The sequence below is a fragment of the Topomyia yanbarensis genome, chromosome 1 (assembly GCF_030247195.1).
Source record: "Topomyia yanbarensis strain Yona2022 chromosome 1, ASM3024719v1, whole genome shotgun sequence".
NCBI classification, from domain to species: Eukaryota; Metazoa; Arthropoda; class Insecta; order Diptera; family Culicidae; genus Topomyia; species Topomyia yanbarensis.
This window is the reverse complement of record NC_080670.1, coordinates 1,851,040-1,864,412: the sequence shown is the minus strand read 5'-3', so window position 1 is coordinate 1,864,412 and position 13,373 is coordinate 1,851,040. Positions and strand designations below refer to the sequence as shown.

General features: G+C 42.1%; 1 protein-coding gene across 3 annotated transcripts in view; it reads right to left on the bottom strand.

Moving 5' to 3' along the window:
* Window positions 1–3,385: 3,385 nt before the first annotated feature.
* The window catches only part of LOC131676572 (tubulin beta chain-like), an 84,067-nt gene continuing 74,079 nt past the window's right edge, over window positions 3,386–13,373 (bottom strand). For 2 of the 3 annotated variants that reach the window (XM_058955702.1, XM_058955699.1), the window contains exons 2-6: window positions 6,250–6,484; window positions 5,938–6,167; window positions 5,545–5,712; window positions 4,966–5,230; window positions 3,386–3,947 (exon numbers count right to left, since the gene is read on the bottom strand). In XM_058955702.1, the coding sequence (XP_058811685.1) occupies window positions 3,556–3,947; window positions 4,966–5,230; window positions 5,545–5,712; window positions 5,938–6,167; window positions 6,250–6,325 (1,131 nt within the window). In that variant the 5' untranslated portion in view covers window positions 6,326–6,484 and the 3' untranslated portion in view covers window positions 3,386–3,555. Of the gene's footprint in view, window positions 3,948–4,965; window positions 5,231–5,332; window positions 5,501–5,544; window positions 5,713–5,937; window positions 6,168–6,249; window positions 6,485–13,373 lie in introns of all 3 variants that reach the window. The other variant, XM_058955701.1, reaches the window with a different exon arrangement.

Genomic DNA, 13,373 nt, shown 5'->3' with positions numbered 1-13,373 from the left:
TTTTCACTGTGAGTGTTGTCCTGATAGGCCAGGTGTAAACAACCGCAGTTTTCTTATGTATGGTTGCCAAGTTTACATAAGATTTATTTTTAAAAACCAAAAAAATCGTTTTTACGTATTACGATTTTTTTTTGAAATGATGTTATATTATATATATATTGGACCTAAAATTTATCGAATGAAACGGAAAACTATATATAGCTGACCCAATTCTAAATAACTATCCATATTCAACTTTTGAAATGGTTCGCTCTCTCGGTTAAATTTTTCCAGTCAAGAGAAAATAACTTTCGAACCGTCAAACCCTGCCGAAAAACTAAAGGTAACATGCAGACTAAATTTTTGATTCTCGGTGTACACTGCAATCCCAGCAGAAAAAAAGAGACAGAATTGGGTCATTAAATGAAGAATTAAATTCTCCTTTTGTTTCATAAACCGATAGAGCTCATCTTTCTAGATATAACAATACAGTCGTGATTCTCTGGTTGGGCCACACCTCTGTCCAACTAACGAATTTCATTCGTTAGTTGGACCGACTGACAGATGTCAAAAACTCTCCAAAGGAGACGTTAGTAGTGTAATTGCATCTATTCACATCTCTAATAATTGTCAGATTGATTGTCAAAGTAAATTTGACATAAGATTTTGACATTCAGATGCTTTTTAGTTGGACAATGGTCCAACTAGCGGAGGTCCAACTAAAAAGCGGTCCAGTTAAAAAATGTCCAACCAGCGAATCTCGACTGTATATATGTTCAACATTTGAAGCTTTAGAATGATTTTTAATTGATTTTCTTAAAAAAAATGTAAACACGTCCTCGTTTGAAACTATCGTTGTTTTTTTTTTCTTTCATAAAATGGTCAATAACGTCACCGGTCTCGTCCAATGCTCTGCTACCAGGGAAGGAAAGGAATGTTAGTTCGACACTAGCTGTTGATGGAGACCGAGACTACCTCTACATCTCCACGAATATCACAGGAAAGGAATTGTGTTAGTAGGAAAGGGAAAAATCAGGAAATATTGGTGGACAATACTATCTTAACCATATGTACGAAACCCGTTAGAGATCAATTTTCGAAAATTGTTATAGAGCGACGCCGGACAGCCGGCTATCGTTATGTTTTTTTTTTATTTATACCACAGACTAACGGCCTTAACACACGAGAACAATGCTTCGTCTGCGTTAACGGTCATTTTGAATATATTTCTAGTTGGGACTAGAAACAACTGAGAAACAAAAATATGCATAGTTAGCATACTTTCTATTCCCTTCTCTTTTCTTTCTATGCATTTTCTAGCATATACTTCTAGTAAGCATTCAATGAGTGGATAGACCGAATATGTCCAATGCATAAAATTTACAGCAGAAGAAACGAGAGGCAGATAGAAAAGTATGCTATCGATGTATAAAAAAAGTTCTGCGTGCAGTCAAAAAAAAAGGAAAAAGCATCCGAGGGATAGATCACTAGCGAAAGTGTTCACAAGCCTGAGAGGTAAGCTACCAGCAAATGAGTGTCAGGAGTCGCGTATAAAAGGTGGAGCTAGTGTTCCTGGAAAATTGGTAAATCGATATTTTTTGGACCATTTTCTTCATACAGTCGTGATTAGATGGTTGGTCAAGCTGAATATCAAAATCTCATGTCAAATTCACTTTGAACACCAAACTAACAATAATTAGTTGGACAGAAGGTGTGGCCCAACCAGCGAATCACGACTGTAGTGTTATGTCTACTGACTAGGTTAACTTTAGGTTACTCCGGTTTGCTACCAGAAGAAAAAAGAGAATATAGGAACGATTTTCTCCCTGTTAGTTCGGAGTACTTCCAGTTTCTCCTGGTGCTGTAACAAACCTTTTCGTAGGAGCAAAACGTAAAACACTAATAACACTGTAAACATGAGTTTGGCGGAGATTTTGGCGATGGAGGTGGAAGAGGATTGCGCGGAAAACTTGGGAGCTGCTGAATAGTGGCTCGATGGAGAATGTTGTGTCCTGCATTTCGTCCATTCTTAACTTTCCAGTTAGAGACGAAGATCGGACAATGGTCAAGCAGGACGTTGACCAGCTAGACTAAGCAAGCGGAGCGGTGGAGGGCTCCGAGAATAAAACAAGAGGAACACGGTGAATTCTGCGAATACTCTCAGCCATAAACTGCTCAATGCTACTCGATAACAACTGCTCGATAGCGTGATGGAGCAATACGAGACCCACGTTTAGGAAGTGCACACACAAACAAGGGTAGCTCGACAAGGATACAGCTAAATGATTGTAGAATAGCCGTGAAAAGGCGCGTCTTTGAAAGTCTTTAAAGCGTCGCAGATTTTAAAATAAGCGTTGTACATCGGGTATCGTCCCGACAGCCTCGACAGGTCCGATGGAAACATCTTCCGCCAGGCGCAGAACCAGAACGCTGGAGAGTCGTGTAGAGAAGCACGGTCCTCCAAACGGTACAGATGCTGTTGGCAGTAGATGAAGCTTTAGTAGAGCTGATAACCTCCCAACACAATCAGTCGAACTACGTATTCGGATAGGCTAGAATGCGCCAGTTGAAGCGTGTTCCGGTCTTCGCCGAACGTGGAACTTCTAGGCATGCATGGATTGAAACAGCCGCTGTGGATGGCACAACGCAGAACACTTCGCTACGAACTTCTAATTATAGTAAGCCTGCAGTAACGGTAACGAGTGCATCGGTGGCAGTCCGACTCACGAGCTATGCACAAAAGCACCCAACCGTATGCGGCTCACGAACTGATGAGAAGATCGGAAGGCCCCGCGTAGGCAAAGGTGCGCAAACGGCAAGAGCCGGAGCAAATACTGTCCTGAAAAAGGTTGCCGACTCAGTTCTTAAGTCAATATATTCTAAAGACCTGCCAACTCCAAGAGCTGCAATTTTGAAAAACGGAGTAAGAAAAATTCTCTCCATTTACAGGTTTCATTCAAGGAGACGTCGTTGCAATAACGTGTTGTGCCTGATTCCAAAATCGCCTCTTTCTTTACTAGCTACCATTATTTTGTCTTATCAGTGTTTCGAATCAGTTCTATTTTCTATTGAAAGGCACAAACACCTCTTCCACTGATCTGCGATCAACGCCAATGATGTCGTTGCAAACTAGTCGGATACAAACAGATAACGAGTCCGCAAGCTCTATTAACATATTTCATCCATGATTAGTAAACATCTGGTCCGTCATCGTTCATCGTCCTTCTCCAAACTCGTTTTAGTATTCACCTTACCCTGTTTACTGATATCAGCGACGAAAAATACCAAGTGCTTTTGATCCGAAATAATAAAAGATTAAATGTAGATATACCTGCGCATAATCACTTTAAAGGGAAAGGTAAGACCTCGTTTCTCATATTGATGAACAGACACACAGATTCTGAGCTTTGTTTTAAAATTGCCAATGTTTATGTCGTAACAAGTTTAAATACATTTTTCTCTGATGTTTTTATAGGGACTTTTGTTTCAATAAAAATAAGAATATATGGAACACTTTTTTCCCGCGACCAATTAAGGCAACGCATGTCTGTTGAAGTGGTGCAGAAAATTGCAACCTTATTCCACCTGATGCTCCTCTTCCTCCGGCACTTCCTCGCCGTCTTCGTATTCATCCACGGACGCTTCCTGATACTGCTGGTACTCCGAAATCAAATCGTTCATGTTCGACTCGGCCTCGGTAAATTCCATCTCGTCCATGCCCTCGCCGGTGTACCAGTGCAAGAACGCCTTCCGTCTGAACATGGCCGTGAACTGTTCGGAGATGCGCTTGAAGATCTCCTGAATGGCAGTGGTGTTTCCGATGAACGTGGCCGACATCTTGAGACCACGCGGTGCGATGTCACATACGGCCACCTTAACGTTGTTCGGGATCCATTCGACAAAGTAGCTGCTGTTCTTGCTCTGTATGTTTAACATCTGCTGGTCGACTTCCTTCATGGACATGACACCTGATGGAGAAAGGAAATAGTTTGTAAGAGAACATCTGTATTTCTGTTTTTTAACTGAAAAGACAGCGCCATCAACTAGCAATTATATTAAGCTTCAACATTTGACCACCGACAAAGGGAATTACGAATTGTGTTAGGGAGCAGAATTTTCTAGCGAACCAGCTACCAAATGGAGGGGAAGAATTTGTGATAATAATTTATTACATTATTTAATGACCATCCGCATCGATGAACTCACTCTCCCGAATTCCAGGCGCGCGTTGTAATCTGTTAATTAGAATCGAACAACAGAATCATTATCTCACCATTACCATAATTCCATCCCCAGCCGATTCGATGGATTTTCAGCAGACATATTTTGCATTTCGGGTTGCCTGATGATAAAACGAGAAGGATGCAGTCCCACACCAAGCACCAGCCCTCGTAACAAGCAAGCGTTGAAATATTTTCGGTGTAAATTCCTGTGAGCACCAACCCCTAACGACAGACGGCTGGCAGGGCCGACTGCGATCATCCGCACTTAATTATAGCAGAGCGCAGCAGGGATACGGATTTTCACTCCCCCGCCTCTGCTACAGCAAAACAGTATCGAAGGCAGTGATTGCCGCAGTTGAAAGGTTGAAGGAATGCGCGTCGTCGTTTTTTCCGCTTGGGTGGAAGTTAACAAAAGCAGCGTCATTCGTTGGGTGTTGGCGCGTGGTGCGAAGGTTTTCAACAAGGATGAAGAGGCCACAACCCCAGCAGGAGATAAGAAACAAAAGCCAAAATGCATGAGGTACGTGGAACGAATATAAAACATTTAGCCTTCATTACCCGTCATTAAGTATTTTTACACCTGAAGTGTAGTACCTAATTTGAATTTTGAATAAACTCATTAGAACGGGGGGTTGTAATCACCCTTGTTATCTGTAGCTAAATCCCTGTCGAATAAGCTTTAGGGGACTATTTACTGGAGAAGCAAATGAATGAAGAAGGTTTGGTCAAACTGAAACGGGAAATATTTCGTGTGTAAACTTACCTCGGAAGATGGCAGCACAGGTCAGATATCGTCCGTGTCTGGGATCACACGCCGTCATCATGTTCTTCGCATCGAACATCTGAGCGGTCAGTTCGTGCACACTGAGCGCTCGGTATTGCTGTGAACCTTTAGCCGTCAGAGGGGCAAAACCGGGCATGAAGAAATGCAGCCGGGGGAATGGAACCATGTTGACGGCCAGTTTGCGCAGATCCGCATTCAGCTGACCGGGGAAACGTAGACACGTGGTCACACCGGACATTGTGATCTAGAGAGAAAACAGAAATAGTTCGTTACTGTGTTGCATTTTGCGTAATAGTTTAAGAGTTTAATAGTGATGGTTGGTCCGCTGTAGGTAGCTCCGACTCACTGAAATTAAGTGATTCAAATCGGCATATGTAGGGTCCACCAATCTCAGCGTTCGATAGCAGATGTCGTACAGAGCTTCGTTATCGATACAGTTTGTGGCGTCGCTGTTCTCCACCAGCTGATGAACCGATAGGGTGGCGTTGTACGGTTCAAGCACTACGTCGGAAACCTACAGGGTGGAAGTGCGGGTAAAAATTAGATTTTAATACTTACAGAGACTAGATGATTCAGATCACCGTACGTCGGTGATGTTAGCTTCAGCGTACGGAAGCAGATATCGTAGAGCGCTTCGTTATCGATACAAAACGTCTCGTCGGTATTTTCGACCAACTGATGGATGGACAGGGTGGCATTGTACGGCTCTACGACAGTGTCCGACACCTATCGATCCGAGCGACGTTCGTTTCGGGTGGGCACATGAAACACGTTCACGGTGTGGCAAGACGGAGACAGATGATAATGAAAGAAAAAAAAGAAGAAAAATTGATTTCAGATAGGACAAGCTAATCCAATTTACAGCCCAAATAAAACATTGAATGATTTGATGAACCAATGAAGAGTTGAGCTAATGAAAAGCTTTAATATCGAATGAATAATTTAACTTACCTTCGGTGACGGTACAACGGAGAATGTGTTCATGATTCTATCGGGGTACTCTTCGCGGATTTTAGATATGAGCAATGTGCCCATACCGGAACCGGTGCCACCACCAAGCGAGTGAGCCAGCTGGAAACCCTGCAGGCAGTCGCAACCTTCCGCCTCTTTGCGTATCACTTCCAGTACGCTATCGACCAGTTCAGCACCTTCTGTGTAGTGACCCTTGGCCCAGTTGTTACCTGTTCGAAAAAAAAAAAAATCCCATTTGTAACCATCATTTATAGAAGGCATTCGGTATGTGTGCACTAGCACCAAACTCACCTGCCCCCGACTGTCCGTACACGAAGTTGTCTGGTCGAAATAGTGCCCCATAGGGAGACTGCCGAACTGAGTCCATCGTTCCCGGTTCCAGATCGACGAGAACGGCACGCGGTACGTATTTGTTTCCATTGGCCTCCGTGTAGTACACGTCGATCCGCTCCAGCTGGAGGTCATTGTCACCGTGGTAATGGCCCGTCGGATCGATGCCATGCTCGTCTGAGATGATTTCCCAGAACTAAACGGTTAGAGGAGGCGTGAGTGTGTGAGTATGGGGATAGATAAAAGACGAGAGGACACCGGTGTATCATATTGGTACAACATGCCCTTCGGTTCAGATTGATGCCTGCCGGGTCTATAGGGAACGAGGGACATGTATTTACAAAGTAGGCGATGCCGGGGCACAAGCATGGTGAAAAATGGGAATAATTTATCGAGGTAGCAAGTGGTGCGACAGCAGGGCATGCTACGATGTCATTGCTCACGGCGAGTGTAACATAAGTGGAGCTGTCGAAATACACTCATACACGAGAGGCACGGAGAGTATAACGACGTGTGGTCGAAGGTAGATTATTCATTGAAAAATAATGCTAATTTGTCATTCGTTGTGTGATTGATAAGCACGTGGACCATTTATGGGTGTTTCTGTTCTTGGAAGAAATGCAAGAGAGCGTTTGTTTTATATACATACACGAGTAGGGTAGAGCCAATTTTGTGAAGCGAGTTTTCTATTGGCAAAAAATAGAACAATCTTGTTGAATCAAACTATTCAGAAGTTTTTTTCTATTATTTAAGTCGTGTTCCAACCGGAATTTTTACGTTCCGGAACACAGCTTCACTAATGTCCATTCTACCCTACATCGATGACTAATTATATTTCATTTCATGACATCAACTTTCGAATTGTGTGCCAGTAATCAAAGAGATAATCCTTCGTCTGTTTTTATAATCAGCGATTGAATCAATGAGCTCCACTTATTTATTGCAGTTCGTGCCATTGCCATGACTAGCCAACTTTCTCGTCATGCAGTTTTAGTTTTTTTTTCGGTTACTCTACTCTCTAGAGGTTGATCGATCGAACATACCAGGACAGCAGCAGCTAAAAAAAGGTGGTTTGAATAATTCATCGAGCTAAAAATTCGCAGAAGCTCTTTGAATTTCCAATTTTTCCTAAACAAACACCAACATCGCACCGCGGTCCATGACCGCTGAATCAGGAACATATCTACACGACGTGAATGAAGCTATGGTATAATCCTTACCAAAAGCTACCCCCGGGTTGGTCACTAAACCTACAATCCCATATGCCACGCGTCCTTTCGGTGCAGTAGCAGGGGAAAGGCGACAACGGTTTTTAATTTTCCCGATTCTCTGCTGGAGGTCGAACTGACTGGAAGCTGGCCGTCGTCGTCGCTTCGCACAACGATGTATAGAAATTTTGCCATCGCAGCAAGCTGGAAACGCAACATCTGACGTCTGTCGCCTGCGGGCCGAGATAGGGCACACACTCCACCTACCGGTAGTGAATGTGTGCGCCGACCGGTCGCGTTCAGGAAGAAGAGGATTTGGTTCGCCACAACATCCTACTTTTGTGGATTGTGAAAGGATAGGTCGGGCAACTGCCGGAGGGAATCGAAACCGGTTTAGCATTTCCGTCTTGCTTTTTTTTTATTTACTGGGGGGAGGTTCGTTTCTCCAGTGTTTGTGGCGTTTGCTTTCCGGCAAATTGTGAAATCATGACGATCATTTTCGGATGGGTGGGCACGATGTCAAACATTTTGATGGATTTGCCTGAACAAATAGAAAGCGTGACTTTTTTTCTTCTGTTTCCTTTCAATTAGGTATTCATAGGTTAAAGTAGGCGAGTTTGTGGCAAAATGGCAGTGACAGTGATATTCAAACACGAAAGGAATTACCAACAGCATGGCACTCTGTGAAATGGCATTTATCAAATGTGGCGCATTCAAGGATAGTATCAAGATAAGTGTACCGCTGTGGCTTCTTTGGGGGAAACTATAGAAAGGGTAGCAATGATTTATAGAAACTTCTGAGCATTTATGGCTTTTTTTGCTGCAAGAACTATAATCGTAAAATCTCACATAAATTAAATGATTTTAATTCTATCTTCCGGGTACATTTTCTGCATGAGTCGAATCCTATTCGAGGAGGAAATATTTTTCTAAGCGACAGACTTCGAATGAACAAAATAACCCGTATTCCAGCCTGTTCAAATATGCAATAAATATGTCATGAACAGTAGCTTGAAATATGGTTCTTACTTTCCGTCCCACAGCGTATGTCTATCGTGCCAGATCGTAAAAACGTAAATTCTAGAAAATCCGAACTCACTAGTTGATCATCTGAGATAAAACGCAGCAGATTCTGCCGGTTTCAAAATTGAAAATATTCGAAGCAACCCTTGGACATGTATCCATGGTTATCTAATAATCAAAAACTAGTTAAACTTATCAACCCGCCCGCCGCCGTTCACTGCTCGGGAATGTAGGAGGAAAGTGATAATTGGTTTCATCATCAGATTCATCAAACACATGCTGGTTATAGGGGGAATGGGCCAAATGAACCGGACTAACGATAATAAACTAACTTTTGCTCAATGAATGGTGCCCAAAACGAGCCGGGTCATATATATTATCCTTGCAACGGCGTAGGAGAAAGTTGTAGCCCTGGGCTATTTTAATAAAAGCGAGAAAGCTTCACCGCCACCATCGAGAGTACTATAGTACAGCACAGATAGATGAATTAGGTTATCTTCTATTTTGTCGCTGTCTCCACGTACATTCGCACTTTCGATGCGCTTTCGGTAGGCGGGAGTTGAAACCGGCGAACGAAAGGGATTTGGCGTGTTGCGTGATGTGAGACGAATAGAAAACCAAAAATAGTGTGTGTAATTGATTTTCTCGTAGTGTTTGAGCGCAATCAGTTGAAGGTTGGAGGAATAAATTTTCTTGACTACTAGCATAGAAAATAAAAGCCAATTGAACTTTTTGTGTTAACCCTAATCATTCTTTGTCGTTTGCTCATTTTTGAAGCAGAATTATGGTTGGCACTGTACACATTGGGAAATGTTTTCTCCTCCATCTAGTCATCATTGAGTGAGAAAAACAGACTGTCACTTGGGCGATCGTGATTGTTTTTATGTTTACGAAAATAAAACTAAAAGGTGGAGAACGGATACAGGTTGACCAGGTGGAAACCTATTCCTTTTAAGTTTTCAAGTTTTTTTTGGTCCGAAAATTGTTGAAATACAATCCTGCTATGTGGTATCCGGCGGGCTGAAATCTATCGAAGTATTTCAGCAAAATAATTGACACACTGGGTTTCTGTTCCTATGACGTAAGTGGCGACTAACAACAGATGTGGCTGTGATCCACTAGGAGGTTGATAACAGTCTACTATCTTTACCCGGACAAAACCAGCCTAGAGGCCGTGTGGCATCCGGCGGGTTGAAGTATTTTAGCCAATAATTCATCCTGCTCCGATGTAGCAAGAGGCTACTGAAAACAGGGATCTTCAAGTCAAGGTTTCTCTGTGCCGAGGACTGAATGGCTAATTGGAAGTGATGTAAATGCCAACCACATAATTTGGAGCAGCTCAGATATCAATTTAAGAGACACCGAAGTAATGGGATACTTAAGCAGGACAAATCTACCCATACTTTATGTAGGAAATCGCCAAACATTTACACGAGTTGGCAGAGAAGAGGTGTTAGATGTAACGCTCTGCTCTGACGGTAGTACGCATGATTTGGCAAAGTGGCTTGTCCCAAACGAGCTCGAACCGTCGTTTTTTGATCATAAGTACATCGTGATCAATCATTTAAACATCTCGTTAGATATCGTCGCATATCGTAATCCCAAATCTACGAACTGAGACGTCTACGAAGAGAGCTTGTCGACTAGGTATCATGGGTACCTTCCGACGATTGACTCTCCATACATACAGAAATGCCCTTCGATCCTCTGAGCGAAGTGGTTGGAAAAGCCTCTGCTCAAATGTCTCCAGTCTCAACGAGACTAGTAGATTAAATAAGTTGCTTTCGAAATCGAAAGTCAGTTCAATTAGAACTGCTAATGGTGAATACTCATCCGACGAAGATGCAGTACCCGACTGTCTTTTTGACACACACTTACCAGACTGTACGGAGCTCCCGGTAGTGCTGATTCATGTGAATCGATCAAATACACGGTTGAAAGTTTTGCTCCGGGAAAAGATGGAATCATTCCGGTTCTACGTCATAGAGGATATGAACACCTCAAGCATATTTTGAAAAAAGTTTTAGTAATCCTGCAACAGGATACATTTCATGCGCGTGGCAGAAAAAAATGTAAAGTTCATTCCCAAAGGTGGTCGCGTTACTTATGAGGATGCAAAGAGTTTTAAACCGATCATTCTGAGCTTTTTCCTCCTCAAATCAGTGGAACGTTTAATCAATCACTTTTCCGGGATGTTAGTTTGGACGAATACCCAAACATGCCTATCAGCGGGGGAAGTCTATAATGTAGTTCATTGAAAAAGTTTTTTTCCCAAAGCTTAAGAGATTTTTTCTTGATATTGAAGTTGCTTATGACAACGTGTCTCTCGAATTCATTGTGGAAGCAGCACGAGGTCATGCAGTACCTTCATCTATGTATCACGAACTGGATACACCCAATACTTAGCAACCGACATCTGTGCTCATCGTTAAGACAAGTAGAGATAAGGGAACTGAGTGTCCGCGGATGCTCTCAAGGTGGCGTGCTGTAATTTTTAAAAGAGTAACAGTTTAACAAAATTGCACTAGAATAATTTGATCCGAATACGAGAGATTCCTTCACAATAGTTTACTAATTTCAAGCTATTTTCAAAGTAAGTCTACCTTCTACGGGTACCCGGTCATTTCGATATTACTGGAAATGAATGGGCGGACGAATTGGCTAGAGCAGGTGCTCCGACTTACTTCGTTGGTCCAGAACCAATTGTTGCCACTATTCAAACGATACGCTCTTGGGCTTCATCCGAACATGCCAACCATTGGCGTAACTTGCAAACTTGCGCTCAGAATTTTTTTTCTTGCGGATGTGATTCCGAAAATGTCAAAGAATTTGTTGCATTTTTCCAAGCACAATAGCAGAGCTCTAGTCAGGGCACTGACTGGACATTACAAACTCAATTATCACATGGCGGCTACTATTCAGCGTGCTGCGTATTATTCGTGTGATCTTTGTTAATCCAACTACGGAACTTCATATCATTTGATATGTAACTGCCCAGCAGGAACGCAATTTCGTGTCCAGATTTTTGGTTGGTATAACCTGGTGAGTTACTAATGGCACTTTAATATGCTTTAGTATTCATTAGATGCATCTATCTGGAACGTTGTGGGTGATATCAATAACCTCTACTTGTTTCCGTTATATACTTTATTCAAGTTTTTTGTAAGTATGGTTCTTTTTCAGGGAGAATTCCTATCCAACTGAGCAGTTCAAGTAGAAAATTCGACCGAAGTAATATGCATATTTGTTGCCGGTCGCGATCCATTTTCTATTGCGAATTAATTTTTTTGAGCATTAAATACCTGTTTGAGATAATGAATATCAGGATGGCTTAGCGATATCATACTCATATGTCAATGCTGTTGCGTAAGATTACAGTTGCAACCTTCCACCCACTAGATAAGATAAAAATTCTGATACATCGTAACATCTATTTTAAATTAATGCTTTTCTACAGATAAAACACAGTATCGCCATGAATTTCACAATACTTTCCAACCAAATATAAGTATAAAAAATGAAAATCATTTCACACAAGAGCTTCAGCTAGACTAGACCACTAGAGGGCAAACTATGACATACCGGTTGCTATTAAATCAAAATAAACTCAAGGGTAACAAACCAAATAAAAAACCCTCACCATGGTGTGCTCGTAGGCATATGGGCGATGTCGGCGATAAAACAAAAGTCCCCTAAAGCGAACTCGAGAGCTGTTGTCCCTTCAATGCATCTCGCACATTATCTTCAGATGTTCGCCCAAAACAACATGTGATAACAACATTGTCAATATCATCATTTTCGCCTTTCTTCCTTCGTTAGTGCCCTTACCGAACGAACGGTCCTGTCGAGGAAGGATATTAGAGCGCCAGCTTGCGTCAATGCTTTCGCTGATTGAAATTGGAATTGAATATACATACATACATACAGACAGACAGACAGACAGACTGAACAGTTATGGTGTTTGACGAGCGAGCGCCTTAAAGCGAATCTACGCAGATCCCGAAGCTGATATGCTTCCAAGGATGAGCTGGTGGGACTGATTGAACTGTGTTAGCTATTGGGTGTATTTAGCGTAATTGTTGATTAGCCCTAAGTGATTTATAACATTACGTTGTCAGTTCGGTTTCCCCAGAACCGCGGGCAAATTAATCGGATTATGAAGCGAGAGAATAGGGGATGCGGTTCGGGCATTAGTGGTTGGCCGTGCTCGGTTATATTATTGATTAGTTGTTTGTCCGTGTTGTGGCATGATGTGATATGAATGGGACCAGATGTAATGTGCATTATGCACGCCTTTTGTGGATACATTTTGATCGACTTGATTTTAGGGTACAATTGTGGAAAGATTTATGCGTTTGGTTTGACAGAGAAAGCATATGCAATTTGCTGTATGCAAAGAGAGTTCATCGTAAGATTGTTTTTTTACTATTCAACATCGAAGAAGGCGTCGCTTGAATACAAATGTCATGTGGTTTTCTTCAAAGAATTATATATTTATGTGCTAAGTTCTCAGCAGTGATAATAAACAGGCCTGTTTTTCAGATCACGGTGTTTCGGTCCTGGAGTGGATTGTGATGAAACCTGTTGGAAATTGTATTGATCGGCCAGGATGCGATTTTTCGTGGTATTCTACAGGAGATCACCGTTTTAAAACAGATAAACACTCGTTCAACCAATGACAATAACACTCGCTATGATGCTCAGAAACAAGATAGAAAAAAATCAGACGAGTTTGTTTGCCAACTCATGCGTAACTCTTTCATGACCGAGTATTGCATTACATCCACCTCTAGACGATTTTCTGCATTGAGTATATGCCGATTCCTGCTACTGTAGTATTCCATCAATTCAGTC